Here is a 20,266-nt window from a genome sequence, read left to right on the forward strand (position 1 = left end):
CGCTGAAGAAAAAACTCATCGCGTTTATTTCCTGTCGCTACAGAACCGGGACAGCCCGAGATACAAAACCGGGGGCGTCGCTCCACGTACAAAAGGGGCCCGCGGGGGGGGGAGGGGCAGAAAGGACAGCGGGGGGAGGGGCACCGGACCCCCCCCAACCCCCCCCGCGAGGTTTTTCTATGGAAATAAAAAAAATACAAAAGGGGGGGCCGGGGGGTGTCAGTCCTCGAGCACGATGGGCTCCGAGGTGCTGGCGGGGTGGGGGGCGGCGGGGGGCGCCAGGGCCCCCCCCGGGCGCAGGGGGAGCCCCGGTTTCACCTTCAGGGGGAGGTTGGGGCGCCGGGCGGCGCGGCGGAGCTCCAGGTGCGTCAGCGCCTTCCGCAGAGCCCTGGCGAGGAGGGGGGACGGGGGGGGTCACAGCAGGGAACCCCAAAATTCCTGTTCTGGGTGTTCCGGGTGGGCATCGACACCTCCAGGACAGCCCCGACCCTGCCTGGGCCCCCCACAGCCCCTCGGGACCCCCCAGATTCCCTCGGGACCCCCCAAATTCCCTTGGGACCGCTTCAGGACTCACCCAAATCCTTTCGGGACCCCTCGAACCTTCTGCGAACCCCCCAAAACCCACTCAGAACCCCCTCAGGACTCCCCAGACCCCCTCAGGACCCCCCCAGATACTTCCAGGGCTCTCCAAACCCACATCAGGATCCCCTCAGGACCCCTCAAACCCCCTCGGGACCCCCCCCCCCCCCGCATCCTTTCAGGGCTCCTCAAAACTGCACAAATCCCCTCAGGACCCCCCCACATCCCCTCAGGACTCCTCAGATCCACTCAGGATGCCCCCAAACCCCCTGGGGACCCCCCCAAATCCTTCCAGGACTCTCCAAGCCCCCTCAAACCCCCATCGGGATCCCCTCAGGACCCCTCAAACCCCCTCAGGACTCCCCAGATCCCCTCAGGACCCACCCAAATACTTCCAGGGCTCTCCAAACCCCCATCGGGATGGCCTCAGGACCCCTCAAACCCCCTCAGGACTCCCCAAACCCCCTGGGGACCCCCCCAAATCCTTCCAGGGGTCTCCAAGCCCCCTCAAACCCCCATCGGGATGCCCTCAGGACTCCCCGAAACCCTTTCGGGACTCCCCAGACCCCCGTCGGGACCGCCCCCGGGCCCCGTACCGGGTGTCCTTGGTGGCCACGAACACCACGGGGTTGGGGGCGTCCGCCGGGTTCAGTTTCTGCCGCTTGGTGCCGGGGGGGGGCGCGGGGCGCAGCGCGGCCGCCAGGGGGCGCCCGTTGGCCGAGAACGGCAGCGCCGCCGTTCCGACCTGCGCGGGAGCGTCAGCCCCGCCCCCCGGCCAATCACGGCGCGCCGCGCGAGCCCGCCGGCCAATCGCAGCCCGCCCCCGCCAGAGCGCGCGCGCGCCTCCCGGCCAATCACGGCGCGCCGTGAGGCTGTCGGTCACGCCTAACCACGCCCTGATCCCCCACAACGGCCCTGTCAATCAAGCCTAGTCCCCGCCCATAAACGCTCACGGCTCCAATCGGGTTCCAGTTCCAGCGGCCCCACCCGCTGTCAATCACTCCAAACCCCACCCCCGCATGTTACACCCCTGTCAATCACCTCACACCCGCCCCCACAAGCTCCAGCACCTGTCAGTTACCCGCAGGCTCCGCCCCTCCCACTGCCCACAGGCCCCGCCCCCTGTCAATCACCCCCAAACTGCCCCTTCCCCTCCCACAGACCCATCAATCATTCCCCTGTCAATCACCCCCAATTCCCCTGTCAATCACTCCCCTCCCCCTGTCAATCACCCCAATTCCCCTGTCAATCACTCCCAATTCCCCTGTCAATCACTCCCCTCCCCCTGTCAATCACCCCCAATTCCCCTGTCAATCACTCCCAATTCCCCTGTCAATCACCCCCAATTCCCCTGTCAATCACTCCCCTCCCCCTCAATCACCCCCAATTCCCCTGTCAATCACTCCCCTCCCCCTGTCAATCACTCCCCTCCCCCTGTCAATCACCCCCTCCCCCCTTTCCCCGTACCCTCATGCGGGGGGGGCCGGTGGCCATCTCCCCCCGCCTCGTAGCCCCTCTTGCCCCCCAGCCCCGCCAGCCCCCGGCTCTGGCTCAGCTGGTTCCGGTTGATCGGGGTCTTGGTGCCTCGGGGGGTCTTCGGCTTCAGGGGGGCTTGGGCCGCTGGGAGGGGGGGGCAGGGCGGTCAGGGGGTGTCCCCTCCACCCCAAAAATCCCCAAATCCACCCCGGGGTCACCCCCATGGCGCCCCCACCACTCCTGGGCACCCCCCGTTGGGGTCCAACACCCTCAGGTCCCGCTTGAGACCCCCCCAGACTCACCTGCACCCCCCCAAATCCCACCCCTCATCCTTGGGACCCCCGCAGCTCCACCTGGACCCCCAGCTCTTGTATCCCCCACCCCCAGGGATCCCCCCAAACCCCTCCCCGCCCCCCCAGACCCCCAGCCCCTCACCCAGCTCCTTGACGATGGCGGCCAGGGGCAGCCGGGTCAGCGGGTGGATCTTCAGGGGGGCCTTGGCGGCCTTGGGCAGCCGGATGGAGCCTGGGGGGGAAAGAGGGGGCTCAGGGGGGGCTGAGACCCCCCCTCAGCCCCACAAAAGGGTCCCGAAACCCCCTTCCCCCCCCCCAGTCCCAACACCCACACTCGGTCTTGATGGGGGTCCCAAATCCCCCTGGATGAGGGTCCCAAATCCCTCTGGCTGGGGGTCCCAAATCCCTCTGGCTGGGGGTCCCAAATCCCCCTGGCTGGGGGGGTCCCAAATCCCCCTGGGTGGGGGTCCCAAATCCCCCTGGATGAGGGTCCCAAATCCCCCTGGATGACGGTCCCAAATCCCCCTGGGTGGGGGACCCAAATCCCCCTGGGTGGGGGTCCCAAATCCCCCTGGGTGGGGGACCCAAATCCCCCTGGGTGGGGGACCCAAATCCCCCTGGCTGGGGGTCCCAAATCCCCTTTTCCTCCCCATTTTTCCCTCCCATTTCCCTCCATTTCTCACACTTGGCCTTGATGGCGTTGGTATTGATGGGGATCCCAAATCCCCGTTTTTTCCCCCCAAACCCCCGTTTTTTCCCCATTTTTCCCCCCAAACCCCTGTTTTTCCCCATTTTTCCCCCCAAACCCCTGTTTTTCCCCATTTTTCCCCCCAAACTCCCATTTTTTTCCCCCGTTTCCCCCGCTCACACTCGGCCTTGATGGCATTGGCGTTGATGGGGGCGTAGGGCCGGCGCGCCGCCCGCCGCGGCTGCAGCACGTCGCGGCACAGGCGGCGCGAGAGCCGCGTCAGCCGCGTGGTCTGCAGCAGGAACGTCTGCCGGTTCTTGGCCAGCAGCTTGGCACGGCTGGCACTCGTCGTGTACGGGGACAGGGACTGCGCCTCGGGCCGCGACAGGTGACCCCGCGAGTGGGGCTCCTGTGGGGTGAGGAAGGGTTGGGCCACCCCAAAATCCACCCTAAAACCACCCATGGCGATGCACGGGGACAGGTGACCCCGCGAGTGGGGCTCCTGTGGGGTGAGGAAGGGTTGGACCACCCCAAAATCCACCCTAAAACCACCCACGGTGGAGTACAGGGACAGGTGACCCCAGGAGTGGGGCTCCTGTGGGGTGAGGAAGGGTTGGGCCACCCCAAAATCCACCCTAAAACCACCCATGGCGATGCACGGGGACAGGTGACCCCAGGAGTGGGGTTCTTGTGGGGTCAGGAGAGTTGGGCAACCCCAAAATCCACCCTAAAACCACCCATGGTGGTGTATAGGGACAGGTGACCCCGTGAGTGGGGCTCCTGTGGGGTGAGGAAGGGTTGGGCCACCCCAAAATCCACCCTAAAACCACCCACGGTGTGTAGGGGGACAGGTGACCTCAGGAGTGGGGCTTCTGTGGGATTTCTAGGGGTTTAGATGGGGTCAGGAGAGTTGGGCAACCCCAAAATCCACCCTAAAACCACCCATGGCGATGCACGGGGACAGGTGACCCCGCGAGTGGAGCTCCTGTGGCATTTGGGGAGACACAGGGGATCCTGCCACCCCAAAATGCTCCCCAAAACCACCCCAGAGCACCCCCTGGTCCTTTATGGGGGCAGGTGATCCTAGGAATGGGGTTCCTGTGGGATTTTGGGGGTTAAGGGGGTCCCAGAAAAAAATTCAGGGGCTCTTAGAGGGGTTTGGGGAATCTAGAGGGGCTTGGAAAGAGGCTAAAGGGAGTTTGGGGTGCTCCAAAGGGGGCCTAGGGCACTCTAAGAAGCATTTGGGGTCTCTAAAGGAGATTTGGGGGGTTCTAAAGGGGTTTAGGGGACTCTCAGGGGTGTTTAGGAATTTCTAAGGGGGGGGTGGGTTTTATAAAGAGGGTTTGGGGGAGTTTAAAGGGGTTTAGGGAACTCTAAGGGGGCTTTGAATCTCTGAAGGTGATTTAGGGGGTTCTAAAGAGGATTTAGGGGACTCTGAGGGGGGTCTGGGGTCTAAAAACAGGATTTAGGGAGTTCTAAAGGGAATTTAGGGACTCTGAGTGGGGTTTGGGGGGCTCCAAAGGGAGTTTGGGGTGTTCTGCGAAACATCGGGCGTCCCTGAGTGGGATCTGGGGGTCCCAGGAGGTTTTGGGGGTCCCTCAGGGAGGTTTGGGGTCTGGGGGCTCACCGAGGCGCTGCGGGTCACCCCCTCCAGCTGGGTGGGGGTCTTGAGCCCCCCGTATTTCTTCCAGTAGATCCAGCAGGAGGCGCAGAGGCGGCACTGCATGTTGGGGGGGCCCCAGGCGTACCACTGGGGGGACTGGGACGCTGCGGGGGCAACTGGGGGTTACTGGGGGGACTGGGATGCTGAGGGGGGGGACCCAGGGATCCCCCCCAAACCCCAGGATCCCTCCAAGATCCCCCCAAACCCCACCCCAGGATCCCCTCAAATGCCAGAGGAGCCCCTTCTGGAACTCCCAAATTCCTGTTCCACAAACCCCAGAGACCCCTCACGACCTCAGGACACCCCCAAAGCCCTGGGACCCCCCCCCAAATCCTTTGGGACCCCCCCCAAACCTCCCCAGGACCCCCCAAACTCCCCCAGCCCGCACTGACTGTGGCAGCTCTCGCAGCTCAGCCCTTTCTGGAACCCCCAAACCCCAGAGGCCCCTCACGACCTCAGGACACCCCCAAACCCCTGGGACCCCCCCCCCAAATCCTTTGGGACCCCCCCCAAACCTCCCCAGGACCCCCCAGACCCCCCCAGCCCGCACTGACTGTGGCAGCTCTCGCAGCTCAGCCCTTTCTGGAAGCCGGCCCCGTTGACGCCGGGTTTGGAGCCCACCGAGATGATCTGGTTGGGGTTGGGTTTGGTGCTGCGGGAAAAGGGGAGGGGGGGGTGTCAGAGGATTTTGGGGGGGTTCCAAGGGGGTCTCCTGTGCCCCCCCAGGCCAGGAAGGGGGTCCCCAGAGCCCCCCACTCACTAGGTGGGGATGTAGACTTGCTTCAGTTTGCTGTCGGCCTCCGCTGCCTTCAGCCTCTTCTGCGAGCAGGGAGGGGGTCACGGGGGGCTCTGAGCACCCCCAAAACCCCCCCAGTCACCCCCCTGAACCCCACAGGCGCATGGAACCCCCAAACCAGCTCCACAAAACCCCACAGGTACCTGGAACTGACCCTGAATCAGCCCCCCAAAACCCCCAAACCAGCCCCAAAACCCCGTATCAGCCCCCCAAATCCCCACATCAGCCCCCAAAACCCCATATCAGCCCCCTAAAACCCCCAAACCAGCCCCAAAACCCCAAACCAGCCCCCCAAAACCCCAAACCAGCCCCAAAACCCTATTATCAGCCCCCCAAATCCCCACATCAGCCCCCCAAACCCTATTATAAACCCCCCAAACCCCCATTTCAGCCTCTCAACCCCACTATCAGGCCCCAAACCCCCACCCCACCCCCCCAAGCCCCCCTTCCAGGCCCCCCAATCCCCTGAAACAACTCCAAAACCCAACCCAGCCCCCCCAGCCCCCTACAAGAACTTCAAAGCCCCACCCCAGCCCCCCAAAACCCCCATTTCAGCCCCCCAAAACCCCCATTTCAGCCCCCCCAAACCCCTGAAAGGACTCCAAAGCCCCACCCCAGCCCCCCCAGCCCCCTCCCCACGCTCCGTACCTGCTGGATGTAGCGGTCAGTGGTTTTCCACATGTAGTAGAACTGGACAATGCTGGCCAGCGACTTCCAGGGCAGCTGCGGGCAACCGAACCCTGAGCTCGGGGGGGGGAAGTCCCTGAGCACCCCCCCATCCCCAGGACCCCCAAAAAGGGGCTCCCCCCACTCACAAAATCCTGCCGGATGTCGTTGAAGTCCTTGCCGTACTTCTCCAGGGCCTCCTCGAAGAGCATGGCCTCGGAGGCCGACCACTCCTCCATCTCGTCCCGGCACAGCACCGGCCCCCCCTGCGGCACCAGCGTGGCCATGGCCCGCGCCAGGTCGTAGCCATTCCTCTGCAGCGTGTCCATGGCGTGGAACTGGGGGCAACGGGGTGTACTGGGAGCACTGGGAGGGCTCTAAGGGGGGTTTGGGGGGTTTTGGGGAAGATTTGGGGGGTTTCAGGGCCCCCCCTGCGGCACCAGCGTGGCCATGGCCCGCGCCAGGTCGTAGCCATTCCTCTGCAGCGTGTCCATGGCGTGGAACTGGGGGCAACGGGGTGTACTGGGAACACTGGGAGGGCTCTAAGGGGGGTTTGGGGGGTTTTGGGGAAGGTTTGGGGGGTTTCAGGGCCTCCCCTGCGGCACCAGCGTGGCCATGGCCCGCGCCAGGTCGTAGCCATTCCTCTGCAGTGTGTCCATGGCGTGGAACTGGGGGCAACGGGGTGTACTGGGAACACTGGGAGGGCTCTAAGGGGGGTTTGGGGGGTTTTGGGGAAGGTTTGGGGGGTTTCAGGGCCTCCCCTGCGGCACCAGCGTGGCCATGGCCCGCGCCAGGTCGTAGCCATACCTCTGCAGCGTGTCCATGGTGTGGAACTGGGGGCACTGTGAGGGCTCTATGGGGGGGTTTGGGGGGTTTTGGGGAGGGTTTGGGGGGTTTTGGGGGAAGTTTGGGGGGTTTCAGGGCCCCCCCTTTAGCATGAGCATGGCCACGGCCCACGCTAGGTCGTAGCCATTCCTCCGCAGCGTGTCCATGGTGTGGAACTGGGGGAAATGGGAGCACTGGGAGGGCTCTAACAAGGAAGGTTTGGGGCAGGTCTGGGGGGCTCTGGGGGCTCTAAAGGGGATTTGGGGTGACCCAGGAAAGCATTGGGGTCATCTAAGGGAAGTATGGGAAGTCTTGGGGAGGTTCTAAGGAGGTTTTGGGGTGTTCCAGTGGGAAATGGGAAGTTCTAAAGAATCTTTTGGGCTGCTCCAATTTATAATGAAAACTTCTGAAAAGGTTACGGGGTGTCCCAATAGAAAACAGGGAGTTCTAAGAAGTTTTAGGGCGTCTCAATTGAGAAATGTGAGATCTAAAAGAAGTTTTTGGGTGTCCCAATAGAACACGAGGAGTTCTAAGGAAGTTTTGGGGTCTCCCAGTGGGAAATGGGAGAGGTTCAAGGGAGGTTCTGGGGTCTCCCAGTGGGAACTGAGAGCTCTAAGGGGGGTTTCGGGGTGCCCAGGGGGAACTGAGAGCTCTAAGGGAGGTTCTGGGGTCTCCCAGTGGAAACTGAGAGCTCTAAGGGGGTTTTGGGGTGCCCAGGGGCCTGGGGGCCCCCCCTCACCAGGGTGATGTCCCGGGAGGCCGCGGCCGCGCTCATGTGCAGGCTGGGCTGGCGGATGGAGCTGCTGCAGTCCAGCGCCCGGGCAAACGTCCCCACGGCCCTGGGGGGGGACACGGGGGGGTCAGCGGGGTCCCCCCAATCCCCCTGACCCCCCCCAGCTCCCCCAGTTCCCCCCTCACCGAGCCACCACCAGGAACTGGTCGATCTGCCGGTCCGTCAGGGGGTTGTCGGGGTCCCACACCTTCATCTCCATCTTCTGCTGGTTCCGGTTGTCCGACTCACCTGGGGGGGGGGGTCGGGGGGGCTCTCAGGGTGACCCCCCCATCCTGCACCCCCCGGAGCACCCCCCCGAACCCCCCAAACCTTCGGCCAGGCGCTCGGGGATCTCGGCCTGGTACTTGCAGCCCACCCTGATCTCGCCCTGGTCTGCCAGCAGCGTTTTCTGCACGGGGTCGAACACCAGCGAGTAGAAGAAGCAATCCTGTGGGGAGGGGGCACATTGGGGGAGCTCAGCAGGGTGGGGAGGGGGCTCAGCGGGGTGGGGAGACCCCCAACACCCCCCCCCAGACCCATTCTGGGGCACACGGAGCTCACCTCCTTCTCCAGGTACTGCCCCAGGATGTCGGTCTCGTTCAGCAGCGTCACGCTGCACTTCCCCCTGTAGGGCAAAATCGGGGAGAGGGTCACCCCAAAACCCCTCCCCAGGCACGGGAAGCCCCCCAGACCCTTTTCCCATCCCCCCCAGAGCCTTTTCTGCCCCCGGTACCGGATGTGGGTGGCCGGGAGGGACTCGAACTGGCGGGACAGGAACAGCTCCCGGTGCTTGAGCTGGTGCCGCTGCTGCTCCGTCATCGGCGGCTGCTTCGACTCCTCCTCGAACTCGCCTGGGGGGGCCGCGGGGGGGTCACAACGGGGTGTGTCCCCCCCCCCCCCCCAAAAATCCAGCTGGGAGGGCCATTGTTCTCCCAAAAACCCCCTCCGGGGTTTTGGCAGCAGCCCCGAGGAGGGGGAGGGGAGGGAGGGAGGGGCTGTGGGAGGGGGGGACACCCCCAGGAAGGGCAGGACCCCCCCAGTTTGACAGGAGGGAAAGGCTGGGCTTCAGTCCATTACCTGTGACCGCCCTCCACCAAAACTGGCAAAGCCCCCCCAAAAATCAGCCCAAGAGCAGCGGAGAGAGACAGAGCAGCTCCGACCCCCCCTCAAACTGGGGGCACCCCTTTGGGAGGGGTCACGGACCCCCCTCCAGCACCCCCAAATTACCCCAGTAACGCCAAACCAGCTCTCCCCAAATTTTGGGAGCACCCCATTGCGATGAGAGGGCCACAGACCCCCCCCCCCACCCCAAACCCCCCAAAATCCCCCACCCACGGGCGTTGCCGTTGGCCTGGCTTTTAAGGCTGCCCCCCAAATCCCCAAAATCCCCCAGAACCTCCCCAAAAGCCCCCCAAGCCCCCCACTCACGGGCGTTGCTGTCGGCCAGGCTGTTGAGGCTGCTGGAGATGTCACGCCGCCGGAACAGGCAAACCACCTTGGCCTCCACGTTGCCATTGGCCGTCTGGGGGGGGGCACAGGGGGTCAGGGGGGGCCCCCCGGGTTTGGGGACCCCCCCCGGGCTTGGGGACCCCCCTCAGGAACAGGGCGGGGGTCTCACCTTGTTGAGCTCCTCGATGCGCCGCACCAGGTAGGGGTTGCTGGAGGAGTTCTCAAAGTAGACGTAATCTGGGGAAAAAGGGGGGAGGGAAAAAAAATGGGGGGGCCGTGAGGGCAAACCCACCCCCCGCCCCAAAAAATCCCTTTTCTTGAAGGGGTCAGGATTGTTCTTCTTTTCTCCCGAAAACCCCCAAAACCCCGGGGGGCTTTGCAGCCAGATGTTGCCCTCATGGAACGTGGTTTGTTACCCCATTTCCCCCCCCAGCCCCCCACAACAGAACAGGGGTCCCCTCCCCCCCGCACAGACCCCCCCCTCCCAAATGGGGAAGGGGAAGGACTCCCCCCTCCCCACAAAAAAAAATTTGGGGCTCCCCCTCCCGAGGTTCTCCTCTCATCAAAGACCCCCCCACTTTTTTCTTTAGATTTTGGGGGGGCGGGGGGGGTCTCCCACCTCCACTCCTCAGGATTTGGGGTTTCCCCCCCCGCTCCATGGACCCCTCTAGGGACCCTCCCCATTCCTGGGACCGCCTTTTCCTCACAGACCCCAAGTCCCCTCACGGACACCCCGAATCCCTTCAGCGACGCCCTTAACCCCCTCCCGGGACCCTTTTCTTTTCGGGACCCCCCCCAAAATCCCCTCCCCCCATTTCCGGGACCCCCCAAATTCCCGCACGGGACCCCCCCCCCCATTATTGCCTCACAAGACACCCCCGCTGCTCCCGGGACCCCCAGATTTCCTCCCAAGACCCTCTCCCCTTTCCGGGACCCCCAAACCCCCTCACAGACCCCCCCCTCCTTTCCGCTGTGGGACCCCTCACTCCCCTCACGCCTCCCCCTTTCCGGGACCCCTCAAGGATCCCCCCAAATCCCCTCACGGCCCTTCCCGCGCCTCACGGAACCCCCAAATCCCCTCACAGACCACCCCCCCCACCACCCCACTTTCCGGGACCCCCCAAATCCCCTCAGGGCCCCTCCCGGGCCCCTCAGGGTCCTGCTGGCCGTCCCTCCCGGCGGCCCGCGACCCCCGGCCCGCTCACCGCCGACGCGGTACATGTTGGCCGCCATGGCCGCTCGCTCGGCCGCGCTACCCCCGGGCCCGGCCCCGGCCGCGCTTCATCGCCGCTCCCGCCGCCTCCGCGCCGGCACGGCCGGTTCGGAGCCCTTCGGGCACCTCCGGAGAGGCTTCGGGCACCGCCGGAGACGTTCGGCAACCTCCGGCAAGACTTTTCGGGCACGTCCGGAGAGCGTTTGGGCACCTCCGGAGAGGCTCGGCTATTTCCGGACTCGTTCGGGCACCTCCGGCACGGGCTCGGCGCCGCCTCGAGCGCTTCCGGAGCGGGCTCGGCACTTTTCGGCCCGGCTTCGGGGAAGCCTCGGCTCTCTCCGGCACTCCTCGGCTCAAGCTCGGCTCTTTCCGTAACGCGCTCGGCGAGTTCCGCCAGAACCGGAAAGGCGCCGAGGGCGGGCAGGAGGAAGAACCCGCGGCGCTTCCGGGAAGCGGCGGCGATCGCGGCGCGGAGGAAACGGCGCGGCCCTGCCCCGACCCCAAGGCTTTTATTGACGCCTCTCACAGTGCAGCGCGGAAACGCGGCGGGAGGAAGGAGGCTTTCACCAACCCCCGAGCCGCTCTTTGGTCCCAGGAAGGGGGGAAAGGGGAAGAGGAAGCAGCGAGGAAGGGGAGGCGCGGGGGCTCAGCCGCTGTCCCCGGGCAGCACCCGCCACTGGAACACGCTGGTGTCCTTCCCGCCCAGCGACACCAGGTGCCCGTCGTCGTGCGTGAAGCGCACGTTGGTCACGTGGCTGCCGTGCCCGCCGTACACGTGACTGGGAGCCTGTGAGGGAAGGGGGGGACACGTGACTGCGGGGGTCACGTGGTCACAGTACCACCACCCCCCCACGTCAAATTGGGGGGTGGGACCCCCTCGAAATTGGGGTCTGGACCCCCCCCCCACCAATACTCCTAAATTGGGGTGTGGGACCCCCCAAAACGCCCCAGAGCGTGTGGCTCTGCAGTCCCCCCGACCCCTCAAACTGGGGTCTGGGACCCTCCCGAGCACAAAAATTCGGGGTCTGGGACCCCCCCCGCGATCCCCCCAGAACACCCACTGGGGTCTAGACCCCCCCCGGGTCCCCCCCTTGGCACCCCCAACCCACCGGCAGTGAGTCTGGACCCCCCTGGCTCCCCAAACTGGGGGGCTGGGACCCTTCCCCTGCCCCCCAAGAGCCCCATGCCCGCCTTGGGCCGGGCACAGGGGCACTGAACACAGCCTTGCACAGCCAGGACCCTCCTGACCCCCAAATTGGGGTCTGGGACCCCCCAAACTGGACTCTGGGACTCCCCAAATAGGGTCCGGGACCCTTCCCCAGCCCCCAGAGCCCCCCCAGGACCCCCAGAGCTCCCCCAGAGCCGGGTGCCCACCTTGGGCTGGGCACAGGGGCACTGAACAGGTGAACCTCGCACAACCAGGACCCTCCTGACCCCCAAATTGGGGTCTGGGACCCCCCAAACTGGACTCTGGGACTCCCCAAATAGGGTCTGGGACCCTTCCCCAGCCCCCAGAGCCCCCCCAGGACCCCCAGAGCTCCCCCAGAGCCGGGTGCCCACCTTGGGCCGGGCACAGGGGCACTGAACGGGTGAACCTCGCACAGCCAGGACCCTCCTGACGCCCAAATTGGGGTCTGGGACCCCCCAAACTGGACTCTGGGACTCCCCAAATGGGGTCCGGGACCCTTCCCCAGCCCCCAGAGCCCCCCCAGGACCCCGTGCCCACCTTGGGCCGGGCACAGGGGTACTGGAACAGGTGAACCTTGCAGAAGTCGTCGGCCACGGCCACCACGCGCTCGTGGTGCGAGCGGCACAGCGAGTTGATGTCGGTGCCGTCCGAGCCGTCCGGCCACACCCCTGCGCCACGGGTGGGGGGGTGGGGGGGTCAGGGGGACCCCCAAAAGCCCCCCTGGCCGCCCCCCGAGCCCCCGGACCCACCGAAGACGTGGAAGCCCAGCACGCAGGTGTAGGAGGCCCATTCCCGGTCCCGGCTCTCGAAGCGGTTCCGCAGCAGTTTGCAGCCCCCGGCCACGTCCCCTGGATGGGGGGGAGAGACCCCCAAAATCTGGGCTGGGAGAGCTTCACCCCGAAATTTGGGGTGGGGGGGGGGCAGGGAAATCGCTTCAAAATTCGGGTGGGGGGGTGTGGGGGCGGGGGGTGCCGTGAAAGGTACCCAAAATCCGGGAGGAGGAGGGAGGGAGGGAAAAGGGCAAGCCCCCCCAAAATCTGGGGAGGGGAAGGGAAAATGAGACCCCCAGAAAGAACCAGGGAGGGGCAGTGAAAGCTCCCCAAAATCTGGGGGGGGGCGGGGGGCAGTGAAAGGCACCCAAAATTTGAGGAGGGCCAGGGAAACTGAGACCTCCCCAAAAATCTGGGCAGGTGGACGGTGAGACCCCCCCCAAAGTTTGGCGGGGGTCCCAGTGGGGTCAGGGGGTTCCCCCCAGCTCTGGGGGGTCCTGGAAGGGGCCAGGAGGGTCCTGGAAGGGGCCAGGAGGGTCCAGGCAGGGTCAGGAAGGTCCTGGCAGGGTCAGGGGGTACCCCCTCAGTTCTGGGGGTCCCAGCAGGGTCAGGAAGGTCCTGGCAGGGTCAGGGGGTTCCCCCTCAGTTCTGGGGGTCCCAGCAGGGTCAAGAGGGTCCTGGAAAGATCAGGAGGGTCCTGGCAGGGTCAGGAGGGTCCTGGAAGGGGCCAGGAGGGTCTAGGCAGGGTCAAGGGGGTCCTGGAAGGGTCAGGAAGGTCCTGGAAGGGCCAGGAGGGTCCTGGAAAGATCGGGAGGGTCCCAACAGGGTCAGGGGGGTCCTGGCAGGGTCAGGAAGGTCCTGGCAGGGTCAGGGGGTTCCCCCTCAGCTGTGGGGGTCCTGGCAGGGTCAGGAGGGTCCTGGCAGGGTCAAGAGGGTCCTGGAAAGATCGGGAGGGTCCAGGCAGGGTCAGGGGGGGTCCTGGCAGGGTCAGGGGGTTCCCGTCCAGCTCTGGGAGTCCCAGCAGGGTCAGGAAGGTCCCGGCAGGGTCAGGGGGGTCCCATCTGCCCCAGGGGGAGCCCCCAAGCCCCCAGACTCACAGTAGAGGATCTCATAATCCCCGGAGTTGGACATGATGAACCGCCCGTCCTTGGACCAGTCCAGGTGGGTGATGAAACTCGAGTGACCCTGGGGGCAGGGAAGGGGGTGGGGGGGGGTCGTTGGGGGTCCGGGGGGGTTTGGGGACCCCCCCCAGCCCCCCCCCCAGCCCCCCCAGCTCACGGTGCAGCGGCCGAAGCGGCTGAACTTGCGGCCGCCCTCGGCCACGCTGTAGATGTAGATGAAATTGTCGTGGGAGCCGATGGCCAGGAAGGTCCCGTCTGCAACGGGGGGCACACGGGGTTTGGGGGGGCCCCACACACTGCGGGGGTTTTGGGGGGGACACGGGGTTTGGGGGGGCCCCACACACTGCGGGGGTTTTGGGGGGGACACGGGGTTTGGGGGGGTCACACACACTGCGGGGGTTTTGGGGGGCACACGGGGTTTTGGGGGGGACACGGGGTTTGGGGGGATCACACACACTGGGGGGGTTTGGGGGGGCCCCACACACTGCGGGGGTTTTGGGGGGCCCCACACACTGCGGGGGTTTTGGGGGGCCCCACACACTGCGGGGGTTTTGGGGGGCACACGGGGTTTGGGGGAGGTCACACACACTGCGGGGGTTTTGGGGGGCCCCACACACTGCGGGGGTTTGGGGGGCACACGGGGTTTGGGGGGTCACACACACTGGGGGGGTTTGTGGGGGTCCTCCACAAGGAGCGTTCGGAGGGGCTTTGAGGGGTCCCACACATTGGGAGGTTTGGGGGGATCGGGGGGGGGGGGTCCCAGACACTGGTGGGGGCCCGCACAGGGGGGGTTGGGGTGAGTTTGGGGGTCCCACACAGTGGGGCGGGGGTTGGGGGGGTCAGGGGAGTCCTGCACAGAGGGGTTTGGGGGGGTCCCCACACAAGGCCGGGATTGGGAACAGGGGACACCCCCCCAATGCCGTGGGGACAGGGAGGGGGTGGGGACGGGGCAGGGGCAGGTTTGGGACAGGGAGGGGCAGTTTGGGGACAGTTTGGGGACAGGGAGGGGCAGTTTGGGGGCAGGGAGGGGCAGTTTGGGGACAGTTTGGGGCAGGGAGGGGCAGTTTGGGGGCAGGGAGGGGCAGTTTGGGGACAGTTTGGGGACAGTTTGGGGCAGGGAGGGGCAGTTTGGGGACAGTTTGGGGACAGGGAGGGGCAGTTTGGGGACAGTTTGGGGACAGTTTGGGGACAGTTTGGGGCAGGGAGGGGCAGTTTGGGGGCAGGGAGGGGCAGTTTGGGGACAGTTTGGGGACAGTTTGGGGCAGGGAGGGGCAGTTTGGGGACAGTTTGGGGACAGGGAGGGGCAGTTTGGGGACAGTTTGGGGACAGTTTGGGGCAGGGAGGGGCAGTTTGGGGACAGTTTGGGGACAGGGAGGGGCAGTTTGGGGACAGGGAGGGGCAGTTTGGGGACAGTTTGGGGACAGGGAGGGGCAGTTTGGGGCAGTTTGGGGACAGGGAGGGGCAGTTTGGGGACAGTTTGGGGACAGGGAGGGGCAGTTTGGGGACAGGGAGGGGCAGTTTGGGGACAGTTTGGGGCAGTTTGGGGCAGGGAGGGATCAGGGACAGGCTGGGGACAGCTCGGGCTCGGAGGGGCCGCGCGGGGCTCACCCGGTGAGAAGCGAACCACCGAGAGCTGCTCGTTCCCGTCCGAGCCCCCGGCCAGGAGCTGCCGCGTGCCCGTGTCCAGCACCAGCCACCTGCGGGACACGGGGGACACGGGGGGACACGGGGGGACAGGGGGACACGGGGAGACAGGGAGACACGGGGGGACAGGGGGACACAGGGGGACAGGGAGACACAGGGGGACACGGGGGGACAGGGGGACACGGGGAGACAGGGGGACACGGGGGGACACGGGGGGACAGGGGGACACGGGGAGACAGGGGGACACGGGGGGACAGGGGGACACGGCGGGACAGGGGGACACGGGGGGACAGCAGGACACGGGGGGACAGGGGGACACGGCGGGACAGGGGGTGACATGTCGGGACGGGGGGACAGCAGGACACGGACACAGGGACAAGGATGACACCGGGACACGGGAAGGGCACGGAGACAGGAAGGGACACGAGGACACCGGGGGAGGTGGGGACAGCAGGGACACCGGGACAGGGGGGGAACAAGGGGACCATGGGCACTGTCCCCCCGTGTCCCCCCTATCCCCGTGTCCCCCGTGTCCCCCCTGTCCCCGTGTCCCCCCGTGTCCCCCCGTGTCCCCCTCTCCCCGTGTCCCCCCGTGTCCCCCTGTCCCCCGTGTCCCCGCCGTGTCCCCTGTGTCCCCCCTGTCCCCGTTTGCCCGTGTCCCCCCCGTGTCCCCCCCGTGTCCCCCCGTGTCCCCCCTGTCCCCGTGTCCCCCCGTGTCCCCCCCGTGTCCCCCCTGTCCCCGTGTCCCCCCTGTCCCCGTGTCCCCCCGTGTCCCCCCTGTCCCCGTGTCCCCCTGTCCCCCGTGTCCCCCCGTGTCCCCCGTGTCCCCGTCACTCACCGCCCGGTCAGCAGCCCCACGGCCACCACGTGTCCCCCGGGGTGGAAGTCGGCGCAGAGCCCGGTGTCCTGGGGGTGGGGAGGGGTCACGGGGGGGACAAGGGACCCCGGGACCCCCCCGGAGCCCCAAACCGGGGCTGCCCCCACCCCCTGCACCCCAAACCAGGCTCCTGCGCCCTCAGCCCCAATTCGGGGGTCCCCGGCCTGAGTGTGCTCCTCGTCCCTTGTCCCCAGAGCACCCCCTGACCCCCCAAACCGGGCTCGTGACCCCTCCCCAGACGCCCCCTCCCCAATTTCGGGGGTCCCCGTCCACCTCCAGCGCCAGGCTCCAGCCAGGGTGTGCTCCTGGTCCCTGCCGAGCCCTTCTGTACCCCCATTACAGACCCCAAACCCCCCAAAACCGCCCCAACCTCCCCTAACCCCCCCCAAATCTCACTGCTGACCCCCCCGGGGTGTCCCCCTCCCCAATTTCGGGGGTCGCCGCCCACCTCCAGCGCCAGGCTCCAGCCAGGGCGTGCTCCTGTCCCTTGTCCCCAGAGCCCTGTACCCCCATTACAGACCCCAAAACCCCCTTGAACCCCCCCAAATCTCACTGCTGACCCCCCCGGGGTGTCCCCCTCCCCAATTTCGGGGGTCGCCGCCCACCTCCAGCGCCAGGCTCCAGGCCAGCGCGTGCTCCCGGCCGTCCCACAGGCAGAGCTGGCGGTCGTGGCCGCAGGTGAGGAAGCGGCAGCAGTTGGGGTGCGTGGCCAGACCCCAAACCTCGTCCGTGTGACCCTGGGGGGGTCCGGGGAGGGGTCAGCGCCCCGTGCCCACCCCGGACCCCCCCGCGGGACCTCAAAAGCCCACCTGGACGATGGGGGTGAAGCCGGAGCCCAGCGTGCCCCGGAGCAGCGCGTTCCGCGTGGTCCCGACCAGCAGCTCCTCCCCGGGACCCTCCGCGATCGTGCGGACGGCGCCGAAGCTCTCGGGGAGCTGGGGACCCCAAAATGAACCCGAAAACCTCTGTCAGAACCGCCCCGAGGGCTTGGGGAACTGGGGACCCCAAAAAGAACCCCAAAACCTCTGTCAGAACCGCCCCGAGGGCTCGGGGAGCTGGGGACCCCAAAATAAACCCCAAAACCTCTGTCAGAACCGCCCCGAGGGCTCGGGGAGCTGGGGACCCCAAAATAAACCCCAAATTTCCCTGACAGCACCCCCTGAACCTCTTGGGGAGATGGGGAACCCCCCCGAAAAAACCCCAAATGCCCATCAGAACGATCTGAAGGGCTCAGGGGATGGGGGGACCCCAAAAACCCCCAAACTCCCCCCATCCTGCAGCCCTTTGGGGTTTGGGATCCAGGGAGGATTTTGGGGGTGCCCTGGCAGGATTTGGGGAAGCTAGGGAGACTTTTGGGGTGCCCAGGCAGTTCTGGGGGCACTGTGGAAGATTTTTGGCAACCCAGGAGGATTTTTAGGGCACTCAGGGAGATTTTTAGGGTTCCCAGGGCTGTTTTTTGAGGCACTGAGGGAGATTTTGGGGCACTAACAGAGATTTTTAGGGCACTAAAGGAGATTTTTGGGGCACTAAGGGAGATTTTGGGGCACTAAGGGAGATTTTTTGCTACCCAGGAAGATTTTTGAGGCACTAAAGGAGATTTTTGGGGTATCCAGGGCTGTTTTTTTGAGGCATTAAGGGAGTTTTTTGGGGTATCCAGGGCTGGTTTTTGAGGCACTAAGAGATTTTTAGGGCACCAAGGGAGGTTTTTGGGGTTTTGGGGCTCTGCCCACCTCGACCTCGTGCAGCAGCTCCAGCGTGGGGCTCCAGCTGAGCACCCTGCGGTCCTTCCCGCCCCCGCTGAGCACGGTCCCGTCGCGGCGGCGGCAGAGCGCGAACACGCTGCCCTCGTGGGCCCGCGTCTGCTGCCCGATCTGGTACATCTCTGGGGGTGTGGGTCAGCCCAAAATACCCCAAAACCAGCCCAAAACCAGCCCAAAACCAGCCCCCAACACAGCCAAAAACCATTCCATAAAACCAGCCCCACATCACCCCAAATCCACCCCAAAACCAGCCCCCAACACAGCCAAAAACCATTCCATAAAACCAGCCCCACATCACCCCAAATCCACCCCAAAACCAGCCCCAAATCACCCCAATTCCACCCCAAAACCAGCCCCCAACACAGCCAAAAACCATTCCCTAAAACCAGCCCCAAATCACCCCAAATCCACCCCAAAACCAGCCAAAACCCATTCCCTAAAACCAGCCCCACATCACCCCAAATCCAGCCCAAAACCAGCCCCATACACAGCCAAAAACCAGCCCCGAAACACCCCAAAAACGAGCCCAAACCAACCCCTAAATCGTACCCAAAAAACACCCCCCAAACCCCACCCCAAATCCCCCCAAACCCCCCCAAACTCCACCCCAAATCCCCCCAAAATCCCCCAGGCCGCCCCGAAGCCACCCCAAATCCCGGCCCCACCTTTGCCCCCCTTCCCCGGCGTGCGGGTCCAGGTGAGGATGTTCCCCTCCGAGTCCCCGGTGAGCAGCGCCCCGGCGGCGTCGAAGATGAAGCACTGGATGAACTTGGGCTTCTTGTACTTCTACAGCAAAGAGCAACGAGCTCAGCGACCCCAAAGCCACCCCGGACACCCCAAATCCCCACAAAGCCACCCCGGAAACCCCAAATCCCTACAAAGCCACCCCGGAAACCCCAAATCCCCACAAAGCCACCCCAAAGCCACCCCGGAAACCCCAAATCCCCACAAAGCCACCCCAAAGCCATCCCGGAAACCCCAAATCCCCCCAAAACCCACCCCAAAGCCACCCCGGAAACCCCAAATCCCCACAAAGCCACCCCAAAGCCACCCCGGAAACCCCAAATCCCCACAAAGCCACCCCGGAAACCCCAAATCCCCAAAAAACCCACCCCAAACACCCCAAATCCTCACAAAGCCACCCCAGAAACCCCAAATCCCCCCAAAACCCACCCCAAAGCCACCTCGGAAACCCCAAATCCCCACAAAGCCACCCCAGAAACCCCAAATCCCCCCAAAACCCACCCCAAAGCCACCCCGGAAACCCCAAATCCCCAAAAAAACCCCAAAAACCCATCCCCATCCCCATCCCCATTAACCCCAAAGATGCCGTGTTTCTTGGTGAGCGCGTCGCCGCTCCAGCTCCAGATCCCCCAAACCCCAAACCCCAAATCCCCCAAACCCCAAATCCCCCAACCCCAAACCCCAAATCCCCCAAACCCCAAATCCCAAATCCCAAATCCCCCTGCCCAAAGCCCAACCCCAAAGGCATTAACCCCAAAGATGCCGTGTTTCTCGAGGAGCGCACCGCCACTCCAGCACCAAATCCCCAAAACCCCAAATCCCCCAAACCCCAAATCCCCCAAACCCCAAATCCCCCAACCCCAAACCCCAAATTCCCCAAACCCCAAATCCCCCAAATCGAAACCCCAAATCCCCCAAACCCCAAATCCCCCAACCCCAAACCCCAAATCCCCCAAGCCCCATTAACCCCGAAGGTGCCGCGTTTCTTGGTGAGCGCGCCGCCGCTCCAGCTCCAGATCCCCCAAACTCAGACCCCAAATCCCCCAAACCCCAAATCCCCCAAACTCCAGAACCCCCAAACCCCAAACCCCAAATCCCCCAAACCCCAAATCCCCCAAGCCCAAACCCCAAATCCCCCAAGCCCCATTAACCCCGAAGATGCCGCGTTTCTTGGTGAGCGCGCCACCGCTCCAGCTCCAGAACCCCCAAACCCCAAACCCCAAATCCCCCAAACCCCAAATCCCCCAAGCCCAAACCCCAAATCCCCCAAGCCCCATTAACCCCGAAGATGCCGTGTTTCTTGGTGAGCGCGCCGCCGCTCCAGCTCCAGAAGAACACGTGCGATTTGCCGCTGCTGACGATGCTGCTGCTGTCGCGGGGGTTGAACTCCACCGTCAGCACCGACTCGTTGGTGCTCTGCGCGAGTGGGGTTTGGGGTTTTGGGCTGGGCTTTTGGGGTTTCTGGGGGGTTTGGGTGGGATTTGGGGTTTTTGGGCTGGGCTTTTGGGGTTTCAGGTGGAATTGGGGGATTTGGGGTTTTTTAGGGGTTTTGGGGCAGGATTTGGGGGTTTTGGGGGTGGGATTTGGGGTTTTTGGGGAGTTTAGGGTGGGCATTTAGGGTTTCTGGGGGGTTTGTGGTGGGATTTTAAAATTTTTGGGGGGTCTAGGGTGGGATTTGGGATTTTTAGGGGGGTTTTGGGGTTTTTTTGGCGTTTGGGGTGGGATTTGGGGTTTTTTGGGC

The 20,266-nt window shown here is 65.0% G+C and overlaps 2 protein-coding genes across 3 annotated transcripts; both read right to left on the minus strand.

Moving 5' to 3' along the window:
- Window positions 1-3: 3 nt before the first annotated feature.
- MTA2 (metastasis associated 1 family member 2) lies at window positions 4-10,779 on the minus strand. Of its 2 annotated transcripts, none has more exons than XM_068178655.1 (18): window positions 10,413-10,779; window positions 9,377-9,444; window positions 9,187-9,280; window positions 8,492-8,609; window positions 8,320-8,383; window positions 8,089-8,206; window positions 7,905-8,007; window positions 7,726-7,825; window positions 6,311-6,499; window positions 6,144-6,218; window positions 5,460-5,518; window positions 5,254-5,351; window positions 4,664-4,803; window positions 3,217-3,445; window positions 2,491-2,580; window positions 2,047-2,199; window positions 1,176-1,324; window positions 4-388 (listed from the first exon to the last, which is right to left on the minus strand). In XM_068178655.1, the coding sequence occupies exons 1-18, from the start codon at window positions 10,438-10,440 to the stop codon at window positions 38-40; spliced, it is 2,226 nt and encodes a 741-aa protein (XP_068034756.1). In that variant the 5' UTR covers window positions 10,441-10,779; the 3' UTR covers window positions 4-37. The 2 variants fall into 2 exon arrangements, with proteins under 2 accessions (XP_068034756.1, XP_068034757.1); XM_068178656.1 differs by having other exon boundaries at window positions 189-388; window positions 1,176-1,325; window positions 2,070-2,199; window positions 10,413-10,771.
- Window positions 10,780-10,970: 191 nt separating this feature from the next.
- Window positions 10,971-20,139, minus strand: EML3 (EMAP like 3). The gene is made up of 12 exons (XM_068178636.1): window positions 19,807-20,139; window positions 18,447-18,567; window positions 17,752-17,903; window positions 16,831-16,956; window positions 16,627-16,758; window positions 15,983-16,050; window positions 15,109-15,197; window positions 13,658-13,755; window positions 13,477-13,564; window positions 12,359-12,457; window positions 12,147-12,277; window positions 10,971-11,207 (listed from the first exon to the last, which is right to left on the minus strand). The coding sequence occupies exons 1-12, from the start codon at window positions 20,137-20,139 to the stop codon at window positions 11,067-11,069; spliced, it is 1,578 nt and encodes a 525-aa protein (XP_068034737.1). The 3' UTR covers window positions 10,971-11,066.
- Between the last annotated feature and the right edge of the window lie 127 nt (window positions 20,140-20,266).

The sequence above is a fragment of the Anomalospiza imberbis genome, unplaced genomic scaffold (genome assembly GCF_031753505.1).
Source record: "Anomalospiza imberbis isolate Cuckoo-Finch-1a 21T00152 unplaced genomic scaffold, ASM3175350v1 scaffold_52, whole genome shotgun sequence".
In the NCBI taxonomy this organism is placed as follows: Eukaryota; Metazoa; Chordata; class Aves; order Passeriformes; family Viduidae; genus Anomalospiza; species Anomalospiza imberbis.